The sequence below is a fragment of the Falco naumanni genome, chromosome 9, assembly GCF_017639655.2.
Source record: "Falco naumanni isolate bFalNau1 chromosome 9, bFalNau1.pat, whole genome shotgun sequence".
NCBI classification, from domain to species: Eukaryota; Metazoa; Chordata; class Aves; order Falconiformes; family Falconidae; genus Falco; species Falco naumanni.
This window is the reverse complement of record NC_054062.1, coordinates 9,756,907-9,784,472: the sequence shown is the minus strand read 5'-3', so window position 1 is coordinate 9,784,472 and position 27,566 is coordinate 9,756,907. Positions and strand designations below refer to the sequence as shown.

The following is a 27,566-nucleotide window of genomic DNA, read 5'->3' as shown; positions in this document are numbered from 1 at the left end:
TCTTTTGCTGCCACAGCACACTCTTCGGGTTGTTAAGCAGTAATGATTTTTCAGTTGTTATCAGTTGTTCAATGGCCTGTGTCTAGGTGTGTTGGTGGTCCCAGTCCAGTTACAGTTTTCAGTGCAAACCTCTCCTCTTTCTGCAACTGAAGTCAAACCCAGCATTTTCATAGCCTTGCCAGAAATGCTGCGGGTCAAGTAATCCTAAGACTTTCCTGGGGAAAAGGTCCCACCCTATCATGAATTTCACAGACCTTCTGTTGTTTTCTGCTTTGTTCAGGGTTAGTATGAACTTGAAATTGACAGCTGCATGGTCTCTTTCCAGGGCTAATCTTGAAGTTTTCTTTGTTTGCTTTTCTTTTGCTTTGGGCAGAGGGGCAGATCCAGGCTGTGCAACATAAAGGGAGAGTGTGCTCATTGCTGGAAGGAAGGACTTGCTGGTAATGCAGAGCTGTTTAAGGCACAAACCCCTATCCAAGACTAATGGGCTATGCAAAATTACTGTTTCATTCTTTGTGTCCCCTTTGGAATATAGCAGGAAATTTCTGTGAGTTGGCCTGTAGCTGACCAAACCACTTGTGCTATTTGGGAGTCTTCGTGCTTTAGGAAATACACAGCTTTTGATGCCCAGATTCATTTACTGTCTGGGATTTGCAGCTTCAGCCCTTTCTAGAGTATAGAATTTGCTTATTGCCTTAGGGAACACCTGGCCTGAGTCAAGATGGAAAGAGCCTGCTAGGGTAAGAGAAAGCTGGCCTTTGCCACCATGAGAATGCAATCAGTGTTGAATTTAAGCTTCTGAAAACTTTTGTATTGGCTCTTTAAGCTGCTGGATATGGTGAGCTACAGACTTGGGAAAATGCTAAAACTGGATGACCATTCCCAAGTTATGGTGATTTGGTGTCTTAGTGGCCCACAGCATGTAGGTAGGATGCTTCAAACCTAAAGTAGCTGCTGTTCTGCAGCAGTTGTCTGTGGGCTCTGATGTACGATTTATTTCATGGTCAAAATTCCCAAACATTTAATGTAGAATATGGTTAACTTTATCATGGTTCTTGTCATGACTTCGTTAATGCTTATACCATGCTGCAAAGACATGAAGCACTTCCCCTCCTCCCACCCCCAGCTTTGTTTCCTTGCTCAGCATTTCTGAGAGTTGCATGTACTTGACTGGGCTCCACGCTATAAAGGAAGCTTCTTAAATTTGTTATCCACTAGGCATAAAATTGTAATCCCCTTACCTGCTGATTTTTCATCAACTCCCTGTAAAATAGAAAGGCCCGACTCTCTTCAGAGACAAAAATGTGTGAAGAAGGCTTGATCGTTTAAGTCTAGAGCTTTAAACGCATTGGCAGACTTCCTTTGTTAAATGTGGCTGATTCATTTAAGAGGTTTATTCCCTAATCAGATTTGTTCGTTTGGAGTTGTGCGTGCAACCTTTAAAAGTGGCAGTTGTTCAAGACTTCGGGAAGCTGTGGTTTTTGAGAGGTGAGGAAGTCCTCTTTAAGACTAGCCATTCATTTAACGTTTTAATTTTTCTTTTTAAGGTCATCTGTACCTCACTCTGCAGCCCAGGCAGTCCACCAAGTTCTGGCAACTGTTGCTACAAATCAAGCTAAACAGGTATCTTGATATAGAACCCTTTCCCTGTGGAATACTGTACTGGGGCATGCTCAGCACAGTTTGAGGGTTTAATTGTCATCTAAAAATCTCTTTGTGCAAGCCATTTATTTATCTGTGACCTCGACAGTGTGATGCTAGGTGTATCTTTGTTATGTCTTGCCTTCTCTCTCTTTTGAAGGCTTGCAAGACTGTGGTGATTAGAAGATGTATTAGGTAGTTATATGAAAATTTCACACACAGAAAAAAAGCACTAGGCAATCAAGGGAGAGTTTCCCTATCCTATTATTCTACTGAAAACATTTGTTACTGGTTGACGAGCTGCTAGTTTAATGTCCACACATCAAAAAACCACACAGAAGTCTTTGTCCCCTGGAATCATTGAGCTATTGCCCATGGAGGCTTACTAGCCTCTGCAAGAGACTTGTTGGAAAAGTTGGGTAGTGTCAAGACATAACGGAACCCAAGATTGAAGGGCACTTAAAATTGCTTCAACCACCTTCCTCTAGTTTGTTCTTAAGTCACAGCACAACTCCCACTACCAGACCAAAGTCAGAAGGACCTTTGTAAATGGACAGACTGCACTGACCTGAAGTGGTATTGTGTTTTTAGACACCTCTAACAAGTTCGCTTAAGGGACAGACTCCACCTTCCTCTGTGTCTGCACCCTGTCCTATGGCATCTACAGCTGGTCCAGCATCATCTGGCAGCAAAATCTCTGGTAAGTTGGTCTTTAGTGGAGATGGAAATAAGGTCTGGATGTCTTGCCATCTGTTAGGGTGTGCAATCCAGAGAATGAAGACCCTGAGGAAAAAAGATTTTCCTCCACTGAGAGGCTGCTGTACCAATCTTGAGGGAGAAAATTTGAAAAAACAAGATACAGAAGAGCAGGAGAGTGGTTTTATATACCGCTCTGTTTTCTTTCTGTTCCCGCATCTAAAATTCAACGATACACTTCCTTGCTCAGAGTGGACTCGGAATGCGTAACCTACCGTATCAAGAAATGTTGAAAGCACATCTACCAAAGGTTGCAGTGGTTTGACAGCAAATCAAAAGCAGCCATCTTTGCTGTTTTGGTTTTTAAACGTGAAAATCAAGCTGTTTCCAAACATTTTAAACATGCTAGTTTGATTTTTAAATATGCAGGACCATAGGAGTACCTGAGCTAGCTTGGAATGAACTAATTTGGGTACTGGGTCTGTTGAGCATTGAGCTCTGTGACCTACTTTGAAGCCAGTTCAGATACTGTGATCAGTCGCACACAGTTTAGAAACTTCTAAAGAAAGGAATGCTCGGTTTACATCGTTCCATGCAAATGGAGGAAGAGGAAGCACTTAGGGAGGGAATGAATTGATTTTTAATGTGTATTAGATAATAATGCTTGCATTGGACACGGTTTTATAAGCCTCTTGCATAAATGTCTAAAATCCATCTCTGTTGGTCTTCTGACTCTAATCCATGGATGTAGGTTGCCTCTTAGCCAGGGGTAAGAAGCAGTAAAAATAGCTAGGAATCATATTTGACATGGCAAATGCTTCTTAAATTTTGGTTTATTGAAAATGTCAGCTCCTGAATTGGATAGCACTTCCTTTTTATTTGAAATGTGTTTTGATACGTTGACAAGAAATTTTTACCAAGGATTTATTGATTTTATTGCTTAATTTTTATTGTCAAGATGATGACGCCTATCTTTGCTCTGATCTATTATATGTTACTGCCTTAAATCTCTGAAATAATTCTTATGTTCTCTGATGATGTAGCAAGAATGTTTCTCTGTACAAATGTCAGACCTGGTATAAGTGGCAAAAAAGCTTTGTTTCCAATTGATAAAATTGCAGACTGTGTGTGCAGACTGTTCCTTTTCTGAGGGTTGGATGATAGGGTGTTTTGTTCTTTTTTTATAATGCTTGTTCTTGTAACTTACAGGACAAGGGCAAGTAAAAACAGTTACAGCTGTGACTTCTGCTACAGTGACATCAGTACAAGCAACGACTGCACAGCTTAACAAAGCGTTCTCGTTTTCTTCTGTGGGGTCTGTATGAACATTGAGATTTCCTTGTAGTTGTCATTAAATATGAGTGTCAGCTGTTGGAGCAAGTGTTGCCTAAGTTACTACTAAGTTTAGCTAAGTTAATACTTAGCTAAATAAAAATGGCACCTGCAAATGTTAGGTTGGGAGGGCAGGGGTTTCACCAGAGTTCTTGGAAGACCACCTTGTTTGTGGAAGCCTACCTGAGTGAGGTCTGAAGGTCTGCCAGCATTTTACACAATACCATGTTGCTTTTGAGATTATTTTTTTTTTTTAAGTCTATAACTAACCAAGAGTAAATAGTGACTGGCTTTCTTTTCAGGTTTATCTATAGTGGACTATTAACAAATCATACACTGTGTATGCTGGTATTTCTCATTGTCAGGTGATGATTTGAGATTAGAGCAATATGACTGTGGTTAAAGCACCCAGTCATGGTCTGATGCACTGGATTCACTGACTGTCTTTGCACATCACCACTTCTCATAGTCAGAGAAGAACACTTATGCTGTATCTTGTATGTTGAGGTTAAGGAAGAGGAAGAAGAGGCAGATCATAGCTGGCTTTAAACATTGTTCTTAGTGAACAAAGCTGCAGCAGGAAAATCATCCCTAGCAAGTTGTGCAGAGGCGTGTGAGAATGAAACTTTGGCTTTGCGGCAGAAGAGGTTGAATGGTGGGAGCTTACGCTTCCAGGATAGGAGAAGGAGGAACCCGAACCTGGTCATATTAACACTTATCACCTCTGAAGAGAATGATGTTGGGTTTTCCAACTTGAGCCTACTTATACAGGTTTCAAATGCTTGCAGAGGTTTGAGAGACAGAAGCGCTGGAATTCCCAATTAGGACTTGAAATTTGTATCAACAGTCAAACTAGCTAAATTAATTACTTACTTTAGTGAAACAGAACAAATTCCGTGTTTTGGCTTGAAAAGTAGTCTGTTCATGGAGGTGACTAGAGAGTCCCCATGCCATCTGGTGATTTCTGTTACATAACAGTAATGCAAAGCAAGGTGTAAATTGTGAACATACAGTTATTCTGAAAACTCTCTTATGGAGTGCTTTTTCAGGGATAACAGATATTTCGTCGATCATCTCTTATGTTTGGGGAGAGGGATAACTCCTTAGAAATGATTATTTGAAATCCTGTATGTTTACCTATCTAATACTCAAGTTAATTTCTCTTTATGAAGTGGGTGACATTAAGTATTTCAGAACACGCATACTTTCAAAGGCTGGTTTCTTTCAGTTTTAACCATTTCTCTTCAAGTTTGTCTAGTGGATGTTACCCAGATGCTTTGCTGTGCTCTTCAAAGGGCTAAAATAGTTCTTTTGAGACATGGAAATTCAGATTCGAAAAGCAAACAAACCCTGCCTTTGTCCTGGGCTGCAGTGCCTCAGACTGTAAACCATATGCTAAATACAGTGCCATTGTCAGTGATGTCTTAGTTACACAGTCTGACTTCTGTATCAGCAGCTGGTCTTTGAGAATCAGAGAAAGCTTAAAAAGCCTCAGGGAATGAAGGTCTTTGGAGGACCCCAATGCTAATCATGAAAGATGACAGTATTTTTGCAAGATAGAATATTTTTTGTGTGAAATAGTTGTAGAAACTTAATTTCTGCCTTGCTATGAGTGATCTCCTTCTTGACAGGCAGTAGTACCTAGTTACTCCCTTTTGTACATGCACTGTTGCCATTGCGGGTTCAGCTCTTGCTAGTCTCCCAAAAGCTATCAGGGTATGGTGCATGGTGTTTAGCTGCCAAGCTGTATGGGGAAGAGATACACAGCAGAAAGGAAAGAATATGGGAGAATGAGGGTTGGTCAAAAGAATTTCAAACTGACTCTCTTTAACCCTCTAGAAACCTTGTCAGAGGGGAAACAAATGGAGCCAGCCTATGTGCATGCTTCTTTCTGCCTGTTTAGTTGTTGGAGAAACTGTTCTCCTGCGTGCCTGACTTTGTGCAGGTCTGCACTGGCAGTGTGTCTCAAAGTTGTGTTAATCACGGGATTGGAAGTTTTAACATTTTGAGCTAAGTGTCATTCTTTCCCTTTCTCCTTTTTCCTCCTAGGTCTGGATTTACTTTTGGTGTTGTCACGTCGGCTGTTTCATCACCGACGCTGCCCAGCCTTGCTTCCTCACAAGGTTAGTTTGGAAAGGTGTGCAAACAACATCTCTTCCCTGCTAAAAGAACGCTTGCTTTTCCTAATTCCTGCGGTTCTTGTTTTACGTTGCAGTTCTATTATTAAAATTGCAGTAGCTGCAGTAACATCACATACGTGTGCTGGATTATACCCTGTAATGCACAGAAATCTAGGCCACCTGCCTTTCAATTAAGAGTAAGCAAAATATTTGCTGCCAGGAACATCTAGGAGGTACTAGTTTATGAAAAGGGTAACATCTGTAGTCATTTTCTCTGCTGTCTTTTAATCTGTAGATTTAAAGTTGCCAAGGTTGTCTGGCGCGGAAAGCTGTCATTAAGTGGAATGAGCATTTGGTAATGGGAGGAAAACACTTGGGATAGTTTTGTGTTGCTTCTAAAATGGAGTTGACAACATATAGGCTGCCTTTCCATTTCATAGGTAGACCATATTTGCCTGGCCCAGAAAAAGGGGAATAATACATCTGCTTTATAATGTTGTTGAAGTTTTCCGCCTCTAATTTCAGTCTTGCAAAAGAGGTTTTATGGTCAAAAACTCACTTCCAATGTTATTGGTTGCTCTAATAAAAGATACCACCTCTTCTTCCAAATCTTGGCTTGCTTCTATCCTTAGACCATCACAGCCACAGCAATGCTACTAGTACTCTGTTGACATTAAGCAGAGAGAACTAACTTGGCTTAAAATTTGAAGATTCAGTTAATGTAAAAGCTTAGGTAAATAATACTGATTAAAGGAGGAGTGGGAGGTGCAGGAGACACTTGTAAACCACAGCGTTGTGTGAGGGCAGTTACTTCACACTGCTCCATGAAACAGTAGGAGAACTTTTGCCTCTGGCTGGTGATGGAAGAAGAACAGAAAGAATTTCTGTGCCTCAGGAGGAAACAAATGCTACATTATTTAGTGTCAGTTACTAATATACTTAAATACGCTTAATATATTTATAGGGTAAAACACAAGGGTAATGCTAGCTGTGCTAAGAAGCCTTTGCTCTTTGTTGTTTGATCTCCATGCAGATTTCCCGTGCCTTGTCCAAATCAACTCATAGTCCAAACACCAATGCAATGTTTTCAAGTCGGAGTTTGTGCATGTTTGGTGCTTGAAAATAAAATGACAATACATCAAATAAAACTAGTCCAGTCTGCCTTACTGCTTCACCAGTTTCACACTGTTGGACAGCAGCATATCAAATAAGTGTAGCTCCTTTGGCAATTACATTTGAGAACTTTTCTGTAGTCTTTCAAAGCTGAAAACAGGCTGCATAGAAACTGGCCGGTGGTCTATAAATAGTTGAATTTGTAAAGAAAGATTTTATTCTGTAGGAGACTTTTCATGTGTCAAAAGTATTTTTATGACCCAGACTGTTCTGAGACATTGGTTTAAATAGAGTTCTGTAGTGAATTTCAGGAATTGCTTAGCTGAGCCAAGTAAGAAGGGGTGAAAATGGTGTTAACAGCAAACGGTCTTAGTAACCAGGTCTTTTATGTTTTTATCAAACTGTTGAAGAAGAGGTAGGAGCCAAAGGCTGAAATTATCTGTACTCAGAGAAGGATGGTTAAGTAGATGCTATGACACGAAAGTAACAGTTTTTGTCACTTCAACCCTGTCTGTAAAGATGTCACTACTGTCTTCTGAATGCACATGGAAGTGGCAGTTACCTGATGGTCAGAGACTTTATAGTTTTGAGGCAAGAACACTGTCTTAACAATCTCTGAAGCACTAAAGCATGCTATTACTGTAAGAATGATAAATGAGCTTTGCATACCATAACTGAATTTGCAACTTCTGTCTCTGTCACTGACAGCCCCTGCTAAAGAGTCCACCCAGACTGATTCATTTTCACTTGCTGGCGGTCCCAAATTTGGAGTAGTCCCTGAGAGCTCCTTTGCTTTTGGGTCCCTCAAGCCAGCAAGTGCTCCAGGAGCCTTAGTAGGAAATAGCTCCTCAACAGATGGCACACAGTCAAACAAACCAGCTGCGACAACATCTTCTGCTCCCTCCACAGCCTCTGGCAAGTTGGATATCCCTCCATCTAAACCAGGAGATCACTTGTTTCAGAGCAATCTAGCTGGGGAAACTCTTGGGAGCTTCTCAGGACTACGGGTTGGTCAAGTAGATGATAATGCCAAGACCACCACAAAAGCACCACCTACCAGTGTTGCAGGAGCACAGTCAACTAAAGTATCTACAATACCGTCTGGATTCACTTTTGGTGCTCCCCTGTCATTAGGAAAAGCTGGAGAAGCTGCTTCAACGTCAGTCACATCAGCTGGCACAGCATCCCCGTCCACCAGCACTAGTGCTGCAGGCAGTCTCTTTGGCAATGTCCAGATAACCAACACAGGGTCTTCTGGGGTATTTAATCTTGGAGGCTCTAGTGGCAGCAAACCCACCTTTTCATTTGGTATTCAGCAAGCAAACAGTACGAGCACATCCACCTCTACGCCTTCTACTCTCTCAGCTTCAACATCCCTCTCGTTTGGCAGTTTCTTGAGTTCATCGCAAACTGCTGTCCCTTCTGCAACTTCTAATAAGAGTGCAGGTGATGCCAAATTACCGTCTGTGTCAGAAAAGCCATCTGAAAATGAAGCTGTAGCAGCTGGGTCTTCACCTCCAATGATGCAGTTGCCACAGCCACAGCTACAGCTTTCAGAATCCAGCAAAGAAGCGGCTTTACCCCAGGCCACAGCTGGGGATGCAGTCTCCATGGGCTCTGGCACCACCTCAGTAGCACCTCCCCCTGATGCCGTTGCTACTCCTGCCTCCACCAGTGATTTGAAGGCACCGGTGCCTCCTACTGTCTCTGCATCTGCACCACCAGATCAGAATGTCTCGGTGACAGCCTCTACAACAAACATTGCCTCTCCTGCAGAAGCCACAAGTGCATTGGCTGCTGCCTCTGATGTCGCTACGTGTGTTCAGAGTCCAGCTGTTGGTGCCTCTGTGTTTTCCCCCACTTCTGCAGGCTCCTCTGTGTTCTCTCAGCCTCCGAGTTCCAGCTCTTCTGGCTCGGCATTTAGCCAGCCTGCTGGTGATACAGCTGCCACTCCTTCCACACCACCTGTTTTTGGACAGCTACCAGCAGGTACCACAGCATCCTCTCCATTTGGGCAACTCGCCACCAGTACCTTGTCCACTGCCACTGCTACAACACAGACTGCCAGCTCAGGTTTTGGTACTTCGGCTTTCGGTACCACCACTACTGGTGGCTTTGGTCAGCCAGCCTTTGGACAAGCACCGACCTTTGGGCAACCAGCAAGCAGTTCTTCAGGTGGTTTTACCTTTAGCCAGTCTGGGTTTGGGACAATGCCAGCCTTTGGCCAGCCAGCGGCTTCCACAGCAGCCTCGAGCAGTGGCAATGTTTTCGGAGCACCAGCTAGCACCAACAGTGCCAGCTCCTTTTCCTTTGGACAGCCATCTGCCAGCACCGGGGGTGGGTTGTTTGGACAAAGCAGCCCTCCAGCGTTTGGGCAGAACACCGGCTTTGGGCAAGGGGGATCCGTCTTTGGTAGCGCTGCTGCCGTTACCACTACAACATCATCTGCTGGGTTCAGCTTCTGCCAAGCTTCAGGTAAGAACAAACTGTAGAGAGTTGTGATATCCCAGCGGTGTTGCGTGGCTGAAGTACAGAGAGCAGTATGTTACTGGGAAAAAATTTATTTTTTAATGTCTATACCCCCCACCCCCAATGGCACTTGATGGTATTTGGGTTGGTGGGGTTTTAACTTTTTTTTTTTCCAATTGGTAAGAATAGGAGCTGCAGTGTGTGTGAGGGGGAGGCTGATGCTGGAGACAAAAGAAGCTTTTGCTCTGCTTCACTTCATCAGCAGCCTCCGAGTGTAGCTCAATCCAATCTTGCATTCATTTTATACTTAAGTCTACCTTGACTTAATTTGGAATTACATATTGTCCTGCCTGTTGCACAATAAGTGGGTTGGATTCAGCATAGTGTAAAAGACCTTAAATTAGTTTGTTGTTGTAAATTGCTACACTGAGGTGGCAAGGCAGCTCTCAGACTGTAATCAAGGCAATGAACACAGATGCAGCACTTCCTTCTGGAAAACGGGCTGCATTCTGTGCGTGCAACAGTGGATGTATAGCACTATATCATGGTCTGGGATGGCAAAAGAAATTCAAGGCCTCAGTGATGGGTGAGCAAGGAACTAATCCGTTAAATCTGCTTTTTCATTTGGAAACATCTCAAAATTAAATATAGCAGTAACATGGCCATCAGCTACGTGGCTACATAGTTCAATCGAGTAGTTGCACAGACCAAACCTTCTTTGTCAGTCTCCTTTTGTTCTCCACCTCGCTACAATATATTGTCGGGGTTTTTTTCCGAAGTATTGTCTGTACAATCTTCAGGCAGCTCCCAGGGAAAAGTGAAAAGTACATAGTAATAATAGAGAACATGTATTTCCAAGGAAGAAAACCTAATTAGGCTCATTTAATTAAAAATGATGGCACTGTAGGCAAACTGCTTGCTCATTTTAACTACAGTAACAGAGAATAGTTATACTGGGGGAAGTGAACTCTGCTTGACAAAAGTGTTCCTAATTACAGAAATGCAAGTTTTATTACAAAATTTACGTTTAAGTGAACTGGGAAATGGAATAGGGAGGAGTTGTTTTTTGGTTTTTTTTGTTTTTTTAAATCAAAACATTTCATTACCTACAAGAGGAATGTTTAGGTAGCAAAGCTCAGATCCTCCTTACATGTATAAGAGCAATGGGGATGCTATAGTGCTTGTGCAGGACTTGCATCATTGCTATAGCGATATTAACAGAAATCCAGTTCTCTTATATTGTTAGCAACAACCCCAAAAGTGAAAAGGCCTTTTGTTTTCTGTTTGCTTTTAAGTTGGCCAAAGAGAAAAAGGAGAATTGACTTTCAGATAAACTTTCAATGGAATTTATTATTTGAGTGTTGGCACATACTTTAAATTTGTCCAACCCAGATACATTTGGGAACATCCCTTGTATCCCATGTATGTTTTGACATGGGAGACCTGTCCTTTCCCTGTTCTGGACTCATGTCATCTCCCTGAATTGCCTTATACCCTAGTAATAGTTCTAGTGACTTATTTTCTTTTCTTTGCAGGTTTTGGTTCTAGTAACACAGGTTCTGTGTTTGGGCAAGCAGCTAATACTGGAGGCACTGTCTTTGGCCAGGCGAGTATTCCTTGCTTACATATAAACAAGGGACTGTTAGGTATAGTGGACTTGTTCAGGGTTCCTACTTATTTCTGATACGTTAACAAACAAAACAAAAAAAGATACAAGGGTATGGAGAGACAAACACTTTATCCCATGCAAGACAGAGATGCAGTAAGGCACCTGCCTTTATTCCGTGCTAACTGGGAAGTGGACAGTGCAGGGCAAGCTTCAAAGGCATTATTCTGTACCATAGACAAGATTTAAACTAGACTTAAATAAGATTTCATTGCATTGGAAGGTAATTGCTTGCTAGTTCATCAGCCCCTTCGTACACCCAGAGGAACAGGCCAGACAGAAGAATCAGCCTTGGGGGCATGCACTGCCCTGACTTTGCTTAAATCCTGTTTTTTTGTCCTTTTTGTGTTTTAGCAGCCATCTTCCTCCAGTGGAGGCTTGTTTGGATCTGGAAGTGGTGGGAGAGGTGGAGGCTTCTTCAGTGGTTTGGGAGGAAAGCCAAGTCAGGATGCAGCCAATAAGAACCCCTTCAGTTCCTCCAGTGGAGGATTTGGATCTGCAGCTTCCCAGAGTAAGTGAACAAAACAAGAATACAAAATGTGCTGTGATTTCCATCTGCTTTTTTGATCCCATCTGCTTTTCTGCTGTTAGTAGAGTAAGTTCTGTGTTCACATGAAAGGCTTCTAGGGGGTAATAGAGACAGAGAGTACACATGATGTGTAATCTGGAATTCTTCTTCTAAGTGTATGGAAAACAAGTAGGGAAGCCATTGAAACAAGCAAGCGGATGCAAGAAGTGTGAAGAATATATTCGGCAGGAAATTCTTGGCCAAATGCTTCTTTAAAATTCTTTAAAATAAACTTTTGTTACTGAATTTTTGCTTCCAACTTAAAGTTAGAAAGCTTTTATTATTTTTCATCTGCCTTAACACTATAAAAATTAAAAATCGTGTGCTCAAGAGTAACCAAGTAAAGTATGTGATGGATAGCAGTTTCCTCAGCTTTGTCCTAAAAATGGCTGACTTTATGCAGCACATGCAAGATACTTCATCAAAATTTGGTATAATACATGGATAAGCTCTCAGTCATTTGTGACTAGGAGGAGGTGTGAATTTTTTCAGTCAGTGGATGTAGTAAAAAAAAATAAATGCGCTCAGTGGTTGGTTTGGGGTTGTAGTCTGGTTTGGTAAGGGAGTAATTGGCTTTCCTTTTATCAGCTTTTATCCAGATTTGATAGACAGAGTGTGTCTCTTGCAGCTGAACTCGTGCAAGCATTGTAAAGCTGGGTAGATGAGAGGGATTGTGTAAAGCCCTCCTTGGGAGGAGGGACTCAGACTTGTCCTTTCTTTTGCTGCAGTTGTCAGCTAAAAGGCATCAGTCCGCATGTGTGTGTTGGCTAAATCAATCTGCACGTGAGGTGCGACACCACCCTCCCGCATGTTTCTTGCCCAGCCAACCAACCTAACAAAAGGAGGCTTGAAAAGCAGGGTGAAGAATACATTAAAGCTACCTGCAGTTGCCTTTGCACCAGGGACTCTAAGGGAATATTAGAGATTTTTTTTTATAGATGCTATAAAGGATTAACTGTAAAGGCAAGAATCAATCATTATCTATTAGTGTAAAGACTTTCTAAATTTCTTTTTTTTTTTTTAATGTCATAGTCAAGTTAAAAATGAATTAGTCTTGAGTTTTCTGGGTTAACGCATCTTGGTAATACTCTAAAATTTGAGCTGAGATACATGCATGTCACTGTCTGCTATAGCAATGAGCCTGAAATACTCGCAGGCTCTCTGGTGTCTTTCATATGCAGCTGTTGCAGGTCTGTGCTTGTTACATGCATTTGTATGTCACACAAGCTATTCATAATGATTTCTTAAGTGTGGCTTTTTTTTAATGAGACTGCCCAGCTTCATTATTTCTTCACTTGTGACTTGGGTTTGGCAGAAAGGGAAAGCAGAAGGGATGAAGTCCAGCAGGTAGAAAGCACAAAAAAGAGGAAACAGCGTCTAAGACTTAAAAGTAGGGGAACAAAGGAAAGCTGTAGAATTAGCTGCCAAGTGGCTAGAAGAGCACTTCAAGTCTTGGGAGGACAAATCCATTTATTTTATTACATCTTTAATGATCCATTGGGATTAATGGTTGAGGTCGATTCTCTAACCTTGCTAATTTTAGTTCTTCTTTACTGCTGTGCTGGGTTTTGTGTTGAAATAAAACAGATGGATCACCAAAGAAAAGCTTTGGTTATTCTATGTCCTGCCACTAAATGCTAAAACTCTGTAGCCTTGTGAAAGGTGAAAACTTGTGCTATTTCTCAGTAAGGCTGGAAAAGTTTGGCTCCTGCTTTAAGGTCCTGTCAGGTGGTCATGTTAAGAAATATTGGCAATTGCCAAAACAGCTAAGAAACTTTAATTTGTGGTGAACTGATGTTTTTGTTGTCAAGAGAGACTGATCCTACCTGCTCTGATTTCTCACTTGAGGAGTTGTCTTGTCTTCTAGTGACTGCAGGACAGGATGCAACTAAACAAATCATCCATCACTGATTTGCTAGATCCCAGTACTAAAGGGTTGTTAGTGGTCCATCAGATCCAGAATGGATCTTGGTGAGACTACAAAGCCCTGAAGGAACAGGGGAAAACTCTGTGTCTCTCTGCAGAGTGCTGTCTTCAGTGTATTGTTTTCATTTTGTGCTTGGGAGTTGGAAATAAAAGGCATTTCCCTTTCTCCTGATCCAATCAATGAAGTGTAATGTAGAGTATTGTCTGTTGTGAGCTTCACAAGTATTTTTCATCTCCACAGATTCTTCTAGCTTATTTGGAAACAGTGGAGCAAAGACTTTTGGATTTGGCAGCTCATCTTTCGGAGAGCAGAAGCCCACGGGCACTTTCAGCTCTGGTGGTGGGAGCGTGGCATCTCAAGGCTTTGGGTTCTCCAATGCAAACAAAGCAGGTACTTTTGTTAATCCACCTGATGTGAACACCCATGCTTACCTGTGAGATATTTAGTAGTCTACCATGTAGATACAGCCTGGACTCGGTACACGTACAGGAATTGTCTCTGAACAGTAAATAAAAAATAATGGCTTAGTGAATGGAAATTGGTGGTGGATTCAAGGCAGAGATTTACAATCTCTTGTGCAGAAAAGCATCCAGTAAACTGTGTTTTTAGGTATTCATTCCAGAAATTCCCATTGCAGTTTAAGAGCAGAGAGGTGTGTGAGTTAGTGCTGGTCTTATGTACCATGCAATGAAGAGTACAGAATATGGAACTGAATAAATTCTTCCTATTTTAGATACTTCCTCGGTATATTATCTTCCAAGCTTCACTCTGGGTTTTGTAACTTTTTTTTCCTCACCATTTCTTCATGAGAGTGAATGCAGAGGTGTCTGCAATGGGAAAGCTTCCTCATAAAATTTGTCAGACATGCTGCAGGTCCGCCTCTTTTGCAATTAGTCTGACCTGTCATCATACTTTCTTCTGTGGTTGAGCTATTGTTTTCTATGTTGATTGAGTTAATTGAATCAAATATTGGAAATTTCACAAAACTTCTTTCCTTTTGACTGTTACCTGTCCAAAGAAAGAGCCACCGAAGCAGTGGTGACTGATACGTTCGTTAGACCTGAATGGCAAACTGTTCATTTTGTTAATTACCAGGCAAAGATGGAGGCTCAAAAGGTCAGGTCAGGCAGAGCAAAGCTTTTCTCCTCCATCCTTAGACTGTTCTTACAGTGAACATTGAAGATCGGTGTTCTGCTCCAAGTGTGTCTATTGAAGCTTCATCGCTGGGGGAAGTAGGGGAGGCTCAGTCATCCCTGAAGTTGTCTTGAGCTGACAGTGCTCAAGGACTCCCTTTGGAGAAGCAGTGCTTTGAGAGGAAGCGCTCTGCTTTGGCAGTAGCTGTGCTGTCGTGTTAGTGAAGTTGCTGAGAGCATAATGATGATGCTATCGGATCCAGCAGCCATTTATAAGGTGTCTTTCCAGTATTGCATTCCACTCGGTAGTGGACTGAGTTTCACGTCTCGGGCAGACATACCTCCCATCTGTTATTTTTGCTAAAGGAGGAGAAAACGTGGCTGAAGGAAGTTCTTCTTTCATTCCCCCAATGACACTTTCCTTGCTTTTGATTATTTTGCTTTCAAAATTCTTCTTGACAGAGAATTTTCAAGAGGTTTCTGCAGAAGGCACATCTGCTCCCACAGAGCCCCTCAGATCCTTCCCTCTGCTGGTTATATTTGCTAAATATTGAAATGAATGGTGTGTTGTCTTCTCCCAACTGCAGTGGAAGGGTTTACTTGATTTGAATCCCCCTTTGTCCCTGGTTTCACTACTTACAAATAGTGGAGAAAGGAAAGTGAAATACATTAATATGCTTTGCAAAAGCGAGCGTATGCCACGCAAAGCTTCAGCCCTGGTGATAAATACTCTTAACTTCCTAGAGATAGAGGTAACAAGATAACTGATCTGTGCTTAAATAATTCAGGCCTAGCATTTATTTTTTCCAGACCTTTTGTGTTTACAGCCAAACAGTATCCGTTACTTTGACGTGGGCTGGAATTTCACCCAGGGTATTAAAATGTGTGGTGGTATCCCATCCTCATCCCTAGTCAAACAGAAGAGCAGGTGTCCTTCACATTCCACGGTGTCAATTAAAAACAGGCCAATAATACTAGCAGATGAACGCAGAATAAAATATGGGTAGAAGTCCATGCAGAGCTGCAGAAGGCAGCTAAACCCTGAACAGAAATTACCAAGAGCAGAGTTCAGTTCTTGATTCCCTGCAGGAATTGTGCAGTTCCTCTGACCTGGAATTCAATCATTGCCTCTCAGTTTCCATCACTTAAACCGGGGTTAGATAATACCCTACCTCCTGGGATCTTTTTGCCTCACTGGAGCACCTAAAAACCAAGCTTGTGACCTACTCTCAGATCTTAAGAGACTGGGGAGACTTGCCCGTTGCACTGAGGAGCTCTTCCAGTTTAAGCACTTGCATGCATGACTTTCTGTCTGCAGGATGCTTGTATGTACTTCCAGAGCTGTAGATCAGAAGTCAGGGTAAAACTGCAACCAAACCGCAACAAATTTTCCATGAAGCCGACCTTTAGAGAAAACTTTAGATTCTGCATCGGTGTATGCAGTCCTTTGGATAGTAACTTGTTTAAAAGGTGATGAGCAGAGCTTTACTTTAAAACTGACTACATAAACTTTTTTTATGGTGAGGGCTAGTTTTAAGATGGATGGATTTATCTTTTTAAAAAATAATAATAAAGCATCAATCTAGCACCTATTGTATGTATTTTTTACTATAACTTGGTTATTGTGTATGCTTGCTATCTCACAATTAAGATACTAATCTTCTTTTATGTAAAGCAAGTAGAGATTCCTTCACAGTGTGCGAGCATGTACAATATATTACCAGCTTCTTGTACAGCTCTGGGGATTGAGTTGATCTTGTGCTCAAACATTCAAGAGACGCAGAACATGGTTTTCTTCTGTGTAGCATCTTAATTTGGTTGCAGTCTTTTATATGCATTTGGGCACTTATCCATGTCTTTTGTAACAAAATCCCCTACAGTTTGAAAGCTTTGTGGCAGTTATTTCTGAAAATAATGCTGTGTCCGTATGCCAAGATGAACAGCCCCATTGTGGAGATTGTCTACTTGGAAATCTAGGTTTTGTTTTCACTTTTTCTTTCTGCATTATTGTTTACATGATGTTCTTGTCCCTTTTTTTGCCTCTGTTTTGCTCAGGTGGCTTCGGTGCTGCTCCAGTGTTTGGCAGCCCTCCCACTTTTGGGGGATCCCCTGGGTTCGGAGGGGTGCCAGCATTCGGTTCAGCCCCAACCTTTTCAAGCCCTCTGGGCTCAACGGGAGGCAAAGTGTTCGGCGAGGGTACAGCAGCAGCCAGCGCTGGAGGATTTGGGTAAGCCATCCAGGGTTCAGGGTTTGGGAAATGTGTTCTCACATGACAAAAAGTATTATGCTTGGTTACCTCTGCATTAACATAAAGAATATATTCTGTAGCCGATTGCTAAGTTCTTAAGTGTCCTTGGTTTATTTGGTTGGTTTTTTAATTATTTTTTTTTTTAAAGAGGCATAAAACTAAGACTTCATCCCTAAAGGAAATAATGTATATGCTGAAACTACTGTGTTGAATCTTTAGCTTTAGAGGTTGGGGGAGGGGGGAGCAGCATGTGAGTCATCTTGCAAGTGTCTAAAGAAATGCAGGAGTATCTTCTGTGTGCACACTTAATGAGTTGAAATCTAGGCTTACAGGCTGTACCTAGCAAAGAAAATAATAAATATCATTATCTGTGACTCTGTCTAGCTGCCTTATCCATTTGTGAGGTTTGGGCTAGAGATCCTAATGAGAATTCAGTCTGTTCTCTCACCTTTGAAGAGTGGGACGAAACCCTTGTAACAGCCTGTGCTCCTGGGAGCAACTTGTGTTTATCCCATGCTGATGGTTTTTATCAGTTTCCTTACTCCTTAAGCCTGTGCTTGGCACCCAAGCAGACAGGCACGTTAGTCCTTGTTTTGTTCAGCAAATACACTATTTCAAACCTTGCAAAGCAGCTTCTGCAATAGGCAGCAAATGCACTTCTTCAGCATTTTACTGCCAGCAAGCAACTCTCCTTCACGCCCTACAATTATGTACAATATACAAATATGTAGACGGAATAGACCCAGTTAAAAAAAGAAAAACTTGCAGTGAAAAGGGGAAACTGGATGTCTTTCCAATCTTAGCGCTTACATATTTCACAAGTGTTTGTCTTCAGTTTCAGGAGGAGCTGCCCTTACGTAAGGCACATGAGAACGTCTAGAAGTGTAACTGGTTGACTCTCCCTGAGGTTAGGCAGATCCCCGTCTGCCAGGGCACCCCTGAGCTGTGGGAGGCTTCAGTTAGGTGGTTCTGCTGTATTCTGAACTCTGGTGCAGCAAATCAGAGAGTCCCTTTGGAAGGGGTAAAAATAGAGGCAGCTTAATTAAATCCCTGCAAAGAAGGATGCGCTTGTAGGGATGACTTAGCTTCAACTCAACTGATATTTTGATCAGTTCCAACTTTCAGCCATTGTGCTGCAGGATTTTGTACTGGAACTGGATGCGCTTAGTAACAATGTTGGAAGCTTAAAGATAAAATGGGATTCAGAACAAGCAGCGTGGTTGATGCAGACACAGTTCTTGGATAATCAGTCTGCAGACTCAAGAAAGATAATTCAGTGGCTTAACTTGTGTGAAGTTTTGAGAATTTCTTCTCTATTAGAAAGGTGCAGACTCAGCCTGATATTTTGAGAGTTGCCTGAGGAATTTGATTTTGATTTTAAAACTTTAAAAGTGTGCACAAAAATCCAGATCTCGCCACAAAATTTTCAGCAGTAGTTTAATTTTGCAGTGTAATGTAGCATCTGTGTAGGACTTCCTTTCTGCCTTTCTCTTGAAACAAAACTTTTTAAAAAACCCAAATCCAGAGAAGTTACTGCCGGTGTGTTAGCTCAGATTTCCTGAGCACACCCTGCTAACTTAAATACATGTGATCCATTGCTACTTCAGTTCTGAAAAATCTGCATCACTTGATAAATGGCTTGGGTATCAAAAATAGAAACCACTACACTTCCTTCAAAATCTGCCGTTCCGACTGAGCAAATAATGTTTTGCTTTCGTAAAGTAACCTCAAGTGCCTCTCAATTCTGTTTTGCATAGGAGCTTTACAAAAGACCTGAATATCTGGGCAAGATAGGTGTGATTAAATGGTTACCAGGCAATGACTGCATCTCATGTCTTTTATACATTTTAAAAAAACAACTGTCCATAGCTTGAGCTGTTTCTTTACTTGTGCTCAGCTTAGCCTTTTTCAACAGGCATGTTCTTCTAGTTGCAACCTAAAGAAGCAGTTTGAACCACAAGTTTCCATGTCACTGCTTCCGCCTCCGCTTCCTTTCACCGGGTAGACATAATTTGTGCGTTTAGTGGCATAGTCCTGAGAAGATGGAGCACTGTAAAAAGCTCTTGTTCTAAAACACATCACCCAGTCTTCTTCCTTTTTAAAAAGAACTACAAAACCTATTCTGCCCTTCCTGAGAAAACCACATTTGTGCTCCTGAGCTGAAGGTGCCTGCAGGGTGTGTGGGTCGAGAGCCAAGCCAGAGGCACAGGGGATGGTTAGCAGGGCTCAAGATACAGTCACTGAACTGCCTGTTGTATCTAACGCTGTACATGGAGGCAGTGTGTGCAGTTGACAGAGTCTGGGATAGGAAAGGTTGTCTCTTTTACCAGGTGAATTGCTTGTCACACTGCTACAAGGGTTGTCTTTTATCTGGAGAGATATGTTTTGATGTGGGTTGGTTGGTTGGTTTGTGTGTGGGTTTTTTTTTTTTAAATCTACTAGATATGGATGAATGGAGAGGTTGGTTAACATGCTGTCAGTTCATATTCTAAGTCAGAAATGACAGAAGCTTGTGTGAGGCACAGCCTTGTAAAGCTGGCATGCTATTTGACTTGACCGACCACTCAGAGGAGGGCTGGTGCTGGGTTAGTACTAGTAGCATTGTGCACTTGCTTTAGTAGAGCTTGTAATTTGAAAATTTTGTGTCTGCATTTTGCCCAGTTTAAGGTAAAGGAACACTTAAAGCTTGTTTTCTGAGTACATTTCTTACATTTAGAATTGGGAGAAGTGTATGGGAGTGTGGGGGGCAGGGAACCATAATGCATATCATGGTCTCATTAGTGTGTCGTGCTGATTGCTCTACAATGCCTGGTTGGACTGAGTAGGTGGAGAAGGGAGACCAATTTCCATATATTAAAGTATTTCTTATTTCAGTCCCCAAAAGCAATTAGGGAAGTAATCCAAAGGTAGTAGGGAGAAGTGCCAGCTAGGTGCAGATCTTCAAGAAAGCACTGGAACTATGTGGTGTTCAAAATGGGCTGGGGAGAGAAAGGAACTGAAAAATCTGTGGGTGATTTACATGTGCAAGGTACCACCTGAAAGTTGGGAGCCTGGGTTCTGTGTCTGGGCTCTGTTTTGTGCTCTGGCCATGAGGAGCTCACACCAATTCTGTTTGCTGCCCCGTTTGTGACACAAAATTGTGCAGTACTTTTGAGCCTAAAAGGTGAAAACTACACACGGGGTGAATTAATATATTCCATTTGATGGCTGCAGCTGGTGTTTCCAAGCGCTTGAAAACATATCCTGTGTAATCATGAATGTATTGGCCTTTCTGCCTGGTGTACATTAAGAATGGGAGCTGAACAGACGTTTGGATGTACAGTGGTCTTTCCCAAACCAGAAAAACAGTTTCCAGAATGAACAATTACAGTCATATCCAGGTGGTCTCACTCTTTTGATGTAACCGTGTTTAACGAGTGCACTGTTATCATTGCAGGTATGGGAACAAAATTCTAGTGTAAGTGAGAAGATGCCTGCAAACACAAATTTTCTCTTAAATTTTCTCCCTCAAACTGCAGGTTTGGTGGTACCAGTAACAATACGGCATCGTTTGGCACACTAGCAAATCAAAATACCCCAACGTTTGGATCGCTGTCACAACAGGGTACCGGTTTCGGCACACAAGGCAGTGGATTCTCAGCTTTTGGGACAGGTGGAGGAGGTAGGTAGGAGAAGCTAAAAGGTAATGAACCTAACAGGCCTCAGGCTTTCAGTTTTCCCTGGAAACTGGGCATGACTCTTCAGCTCGCTGTCAAAAATGTGCCTGGTGCTGGTCCTGCAACAGGGGAGGCACCGTGTCCTGGAGAACTGAGCTGCAGGGTGGGGTGTAGTGTTTTCTCAGACTGTAGCTCGTAATTTCATCACTGATTGCTGTGTGACATATCAATAAATCACGCTGCTTCTGCACACCTCATCAGATCATTGCTTTTAACCTCTTTTTATGGAGTTGTTCTTTCTTCTCAAAGGAAAATACTGAGAAATAATTAATAACTCTTCAGTACCATATCCATGGGTATCTGTATCTAAGTACTTGGTGTCAAAACAATATGCGGTGCAAAATTGAGCTGGAACACCAGTAGCCAGATTTTTATCTGATGTAAGTCAGTGAAGCCGCAGTGATTTACACAGGGCTGAGCACAGAGCCTTTGAGAGAGGATACGTTCATTAGTGGTCTGCCTGTCACCATTGGCTTGCGTTAAGCAGGACTCCATCTTCAGAAAGCAGCCCTCTGTTTTCATGGAGGTGAATAAACCAGGCACATTGTATGCAGTTGCTACTAATGAATGGACCTAGCTGATGAGCAGTGAAAGCAAAGCGCTCTTAGGAACCGAGGCAAGTCACTTTTCTTCTAGATGGAGATTTGACTTTCATTGTTTACCTATCACTCTTTCCCTGGCCTAAGGCAGGAAAGAAATGTTTTTCAATCTGTGTGTGGAAGGGGACATTTAGTACAAATCTTATGCATTCATTTACGTTTTAATAATTATTTTTCTCATCTTGCATTTCTTTCAGGGTTTGGGTTTGGATCATCTAACACGTAAGTACCGTTTTGTGTCTAACCCTTAATTAAAAATACAAATAGAATCAGAATAGAAGAGTTGAGTGGTTTACAAGAGCAAGCTTTGAAAGTAGCAGTGAGATACTAGTTCTGATTTCCTTTTCAGTGGCTGCTTAGAGCTCAAAGTACAGGCTCTGAATGTACGCTTGCCAGTGAGGTTAATCTTTCATACATGGGAGAATTTTCAGTTACATTGTGCTCTTTTTCCACCTCTCAGGCACATGATGTGTGTGTGTGCTCAAGCTGTGCGTGTGAATCTAGTATCTATTCCATTTATCAGGTTGAAACAAGGAATGTAATAAACTGGTACTTTGGCTGAATTGAGACGATTTACAGTTGAAGAATGGGACTGAGAGCTGAGGTTAACTGTTGTCCACTCTGCCACTGGCGCGCTAGATTACTTTTAGCAAGTTTCTTAAACTTTGTTTCCCTGTCAAGTAGAGAGAGCATGTCTCTCACCAGATGGTAGGCTCTAGAATAAGCATAATTATATCTAGCTAGTATGTTGCACTCTCAGGTAAAATCTGCTGGAAATATGCATTCTCATAATAAACTTCTGATACTAGGGAGACTGGACGTTTGTTTCAGAGATCTGCTGAATTAATACTGCCTGAGGGAGATGCTAACACTCATTGCTGTGTTGGTATTTTTTTCTTGCTTCACAGATCTTCCTCTGGATTTAGTGGATGGAGAAGCTAGGAGCATCCTGAACTTTCCTGTAGAACTGTGCTGTTGTAGCTCCTGCATTCATGAGTCACCTACGTGATCAATATCCAAACAGCTTTTCTTTTAAATACAAGTTCTCGGAACTTTTTTTTTTTAAGAAAAAACTTTGCTTATTTTCATGCAACACTTGTTCTATATTAAACTATTTTATCTGCCTTTGTTACTTGTGTTGGAAGGGTTTATCTCCCTGAATCTAGAAGAAATAGATGCGTACTGTGGTTACCAGCCCTGTACTGGACCTAGCTTTCTGTTATTCATCCCTTGCCTAGACAAGTGAGCAGCTCAGGTTGGTTCCTGATATAAACCAGCACATTTTTCATTGAAGAGAATGACTGATTATCCTAGGCTCTTAAGAAGGCGCTGAAGTTTGCCCTGCTAATTTTAAGTATAGGATGGGGCACATGCTTATCTCACTGAAGTGCTAAAACTGAGTCATGTGTGAGCCAGAGGCTTAGTGGAGAAATAGGAAATTATCTGAGAAGAAACTGGCAGCATGCAGAACACGTTCCCATGGCAGTAACATTCAGCAAAGAGGTGGGAAGTAAAAGCTCTTCTATTTTTAACTTTCTGTAAATTTTATAGAACTCAGAAAATGGAACTTGGGTTATGGGGAAGACTTCTGGCCCTCGAATTTGAAGTGTGACCTCCATCCAGAGGCATTAGTGATTTTGCAGCTTATGGCTTTGGCTGTTGGATTCTACTGTCAGCTACTTTTGTTTTTGTTTTTCTAACATGTACGAGGTTGTACTTTTTCCCTGTAGCTTTTAGCTTTAGTCAATATCGCTTGTGAAATTCTCATATGTTTATACTTGAACATACTGAGCAAATGTTTTAAAGAATGCCCTGAAGGCATTCTGGACAAACACTTTTTCTATCTGATGCATCTGACCTCCATGAAACCTCTAAATGATGTAATGGGTTTTTGTTGCTCTGTGAAAAATGCAGTTGAAATAACAGTGTATGTATTGGTTGAATACATGCAGATTGGTTTGGTTTATCTTGTTGGTCCTATTAGGACGTTTTGGGGTACTTCTGTTTTTTCTGTTTTCAGCAGAAACGTTCTAATGTTTCTTTTTTTTTTTTTTTAATACCCCACACTATGATGACAAGTGTTGTTTTCTGGTTTGGTGGGCATCTGGTTGCTTTTTGGAATTGTAAATAGTTGATAACTGCTTGTTTTCACATCCAGCGTTATAAACTAAATACTTGCATCTTTCAACGGTTCCTGAAGAAATTGCTTTTTTCAAGTCAACTTAAAGAGTTAGTGTTCGTCCTAACTCCTGTCCTAGTTGTGGGAAGTGTCCTTCCTGTCTCTGCGCCTGGGAATGACATTAGGTAGGTTCCCTTTAAAAAAGGAAGACCACTGAAATATGGGAAGTGCGGCGTACAAGGAGGGCTTGGGCTTATTTTTAGCTACAGAGAGGCTTTGCAAGGCTGTAGGCTCCAAAGCGTTTACATATGCCCTGGATTTCTGAACCCTGGCACGCTGCATCTCCTATTAGAGACGGCACTGTTGTCGGGGGGTTGTTCATAACCTCTCTTGCCCTCTAATGGAAGACAGCAAGTGCTAGCGCTCTGGGACCACAGCAGTAGAACAGAGGAGAACATTTTCTGAAATTTGCTGATTTGGAGTTGGAAGAAAAAGCTGAAGGTGGGTGGAAGTGTGCCCTCCCAGTATGTTCTCCTTGACTATACAACATTTCTTAAGGCCTGGAGGTGATACTGCTGTGCTGCCTTCCTTCCTCTTTATAAATAGCAACTGGCCCAAACTGTTGACCTTAAATTCTTTGCATTAATCTCCCCTTGCTGTGGCATGCGACACCTCCTAGCAAGGCCGTATCAGCTGTGCTCCCCCAGATAGCTAATAAACCTCTTGCTATGGAGAAGATTGGCTTGGTAAGAATGTGATGTTGGCATGCTGAGCCATTTAAAGTCTCTTTTTTGGAATGATGGGAGCAGTTGGGGGTTGTCCCTGCTGTGCTGCTTGGTGCCTGTTTAACTCCCTTTACGCTCTGCAAGTGAAGGGCCATCAGAATTGCTCCAGGTCCTGACCGAACGTGCATTTTCATGTGTGAAATCATGGCTGAAACCACCCAACCCCCTGAACTATCTGCCCTTGAGAAACGGGTGCTGCTCCTGGTTTCCATAGTAGCTGCTGGAGGAGATGAGCAGCGTGGAGAGGCTGATCGTGACCACAAGCCTACAGGAATATGCACAAAACGTAGCAAAGTCGACTTTGAAAAAATCTGCATTTTCATTAGATGACTCAAGGATTTGGCAAGTGCGTGTGGCACTCGGTTGGTGGTTGCCAGAAGCTGTTACAGTCTGTCATCTGTGTTAAGTGGCCTGTGATCTCATGGCCTCTGTCCAGTTTTTTGTGGACAGATGTCCACCAAAGAGTAAAGCTACTAACACAGAAAGCCCCTGTCTCGGCAGTAAAGAAGCCAAGGGCTAACTGGGCTTGGAGCCCTCATTTCAGTAGTTGTCTTGTCCATGCTGGTTAATCCTCAGATAACTAATAGCAACCATTCCGCAACTGCTCTGAAGGAGCTTATTTTATCTGTGCTAACGTGGTGGTGCCTTTTTGCTCCTGCCATTTCAGTATGAGAAGAAATCTTCCAAGGCTTTTATCAAAGGTAGATTATTCATTATTTCTAATTGAAAAATGCCCTTATTTTTCACTACCTTGAGGCAGCGGAAAGCCAAGTGCTGGTGATGCTCTGCTACGGCGGAGCACTAATGATGGTGTTACAGGCTCAGTGGGCAGAGGGCAGCCTGAGGTGTGGAGAGGATCTCCCCAAACCCATGGAGAGACCAGACCAGGGATTTCTGCTTCCTCAAAGTCTTAAAAGAGCAACAAAGAAAAGAGCCACCTTCTGGAAAAGGGGCAAAATGTAGCTTCGTCACAAGGAGGCACAAAAAGAACAATTATTTAATTTCCAGTTTTAAAGGATTTTACTTGTTTAATACTTGGTATTCCAGAAAATGCGTGTCTTGCAGAGTACTGGTGGTCTTGGCCATACCCTGCTGTCCAGACCTGTCTCCTGGGAGGGAAGGACATCATTTCTTTGGCCCTTCGTGTCGCAGTGCCATGGTGCAGAGAGGCAACCAGAGGACAAATGCCAGTGGCATCCCTCTGCTGTCAAACTGAGGAGGATCGCAGGGCTGAAGTTCATCCTGTGCTGCTGGGTTATATCCCTGGGCTCGCCTTGTCCCTTACAGCCACCTCCCTGCCCCAGCGGTGCCAGCGGCAGTGCTGACGTGCTGTGACCAAAACCCTGGCGATGCTTGCGGGAGAAATAAGGCGCCTTCCTGACATGAGCGTCCTGCTCCAGGTGGGCTTTTCAGCCTCAACAGCGAGGTGTGTTCACGTGCTGGTGGTGAGTCTTGGGGATGAGCGGGATCCCTGTGAGAGATGACGGAGGTTGGAAAGGTGCTGCTGAATGTTTCAGCCCCTTGCTGCAGCTGCTGGGAGCAGGGAGCGAGGCAGTGGAAAGGAGGGCAGGCGGTGGCACTGCCTCTCTTCCCCCGCCTTTGCCCAGGGACCCGGGGCACAGCCTCAGTGGGTCTCTGCCGCTCGCCAGCAGTGGAGCCGCCTCCCTCCACCCCGTCAGCCCACGTACGTTTCCCTGCTGCTGCAGGCCCCGAGGTTGAAGTGACATTTTATTTATCCCTTCTTAGTTTTCATGTGTCCTGCCCTTGCGCATTGCTTACAAGCAAGAATAATCCTGCATGAGGCTTTGGTGTGAGCGCATCTGGTAGTGCCGAGGGAGTTTTTGTTCCTGGATAAATGTCGCGCTGAGCCCCAGGGGCTGGGGAGAGGCGGCCGCAGCTCGGCAGGGCTGAGCCCGTGCTCGGCGGGCAGCGAGAGCAGCCCTGGCCCTTCTCCTTCTCACAGCAGTGAGGCCCAAGGGTCTTGTGGATATTGAGAAGAGACCGACGCTTCCTCTCCGAGGGATGAGCTTGGGCATGTTGGCACATCTTTCACTTCTGCACACCTACATGGGCCCCTGGGCTTTTCTCTTACCCCACCCCCACACCCACCCCCCCAGGCCCTGCAGTTCCCTTTGGCACCTTCCCTGTCTCACACCATCCCCGCTTCCCTTTTCTGCAGTTTCGAGTAGCTCACAAAGCTGCTTCTCTGCCAACGTGTCCCTGGCTCCTGCTGCCGGGCCGGGCTCCATGCGTGCCTTTGTCCCACGCGGGCACGCTCTGCGCTGCCGGTCCCCTCTCTGCGCTCACGCCCGGCCCCGAACACGAGGTCACGCGCTGCGGCGCCGTCCGTGGGAGCACGTAGCTGGGGTGATGCTCCGGCCTCAGGCTGCAGTCTTGCCCCGTCACAGCGTCCCCTTCCAGCGTGGGAAGGGACGGGCCGCCCCCTCGCACCCCCTGGGGGAGCAGGGTGCCCAGGCGCGCCCGGGGCCGTGCCCCTGGCAGAACACCTGCAGTCCTGCTCCGGGGGCCCGGAGCGGCCGTGCTTCCCGGGGGCCACGCTTAACGGTGCCCGGGCAGCCTGTGCCAGCGGTGGGATTAGCTGTTATTCCCTTTTGAGGGGGAAATGGGGGACAATCCCAAAGCTGTGAATCGTGGCAGGGTCGGAGCTGACTGCAGTGCTCCTGCCCTCTGGGTTTTTTGCCGGCACTCTGTACCCAACAGGTTTGTGGGGACCAATTTACAAAAGTGTTGCTAAAGGCAGCCTTGGAGAGCTTGATGGAGATTGTCTGAGGAGCTCTGTTATAATTACGTGCATGCAACGCAGGACACATTATTTTAAACTTTTTTTAATAGATGCTTTGAGGCTCTTCAGTGCATTGCTAAAAATATTTTGCTTTAAAACTTGAAAACACGAAGGAATAAAATGAGTGTTTGCAGCTGCTGTATGTGAGCAGCCTAACAAGATGTGAGAGAAGAAATGGGAAACAAAACCTGATTTGCATCAGCAGAGGGAAGTCCCTGCAAGAAGTTTAGATCAGGGACCGTGGAGCCCGTGGGGTATTTCTTCAAATGAAGGAGCTGTTGCCTCAGTCTGCTTAAAACCGTGGTTAGAAAATCATGAAGCCAAGCAATACAACCTCTAGAAAGGCAAAGTTTGGTTTGTAGCCTCAGCATTCACAAATCCAGTGCAACGAAGGGCTGGCGCTGGTGCTGCCCCACAACGGGGCTCCGACACCGCTCAGACTCTGTGGGCGCCGCAGTCCGTGTCCTTCCCACCCACCTCCTGATCCTTGCCGGGGGTTTTCCAATGTCTCTCTGCAGAGACAATAAGCGACCGGGTGCTTTCAGCTTTTTCCAGATGTCACCCAAAACAGCTGTGAGTTGGCTGGTGTCCCCTCTCCACCCCTCCCTCCCTCCAAATCTAGGACATCTAA

General features: G+C 43.5%; 1 protein-coding gene across 3 annotated transcripts in view; it reads left to right on the top strand.

Annotated features, from left to right (window-relative positions):
• Positions 1 to 22,356, top strand: part of NUP214 (nucleoporin 214) — a 45,084-nt gene extending 22,728 nt beyond the window's left edge. For 2 of the 3 annotated variants that reach the window (XM_040606351.1, XM_040606349.1), the window contains exons 25-36: positions 1,548 to 1,623; positions 2,233 to 2,341; positions 3,547 to 3,652; positions 5,719 to 5,792; positions 7,611 to 9,377; positions 10,907 to 10,977; positions 11,392 to 11,548; positions 13,773 to 13,922; positions 16,721 to 16,892; positions 20,432 to 20,574; positions 21,426 to 21,450; positions 22,137 to 22,356. In XM_040606351.1, the coding sequence (XP_040462285.1) occupies positions 1,548 to 1,623; positions 2,233 to 2,341; positions 3,547 to 3,652; positions 5,719 to 5,792; positions 7,611 to 9,377; positions 10,907 to 10,977; positions 11,392 to 11,548; positions 13,773 to 13,922; positions 16,721 to 16,892; positions 20,432 to 20,574; positions 21,426 to 21,450; positions 22,137 to 22,170 (2,884 nt within the window). In that variant the 3' untranslated portion in view covers positions 22,171 to 22,356. The remainder of the gene's footprint in view (positions 1 to 1,547; positions 1,624 to 2,232; positions 2,342 to 3,546; positions 3,653 to 5,718; positions 5,793 to 7,610; positions 9,378 to 10,906; positions 10,978 to 11,391; positions 11,549 to 13,772; positions 13,923 to 16,720; positions 16,893 to 20,431; positions 20,575 to 21,425; positions 21,451 to 22,136) is intronic. The other variant, XM_040606350.1, reaches the window with a different exon arrangement.
• The last annotated feature ends 5,210 nt before the right edge of the window (positions 22,357 to 27,566 follow it).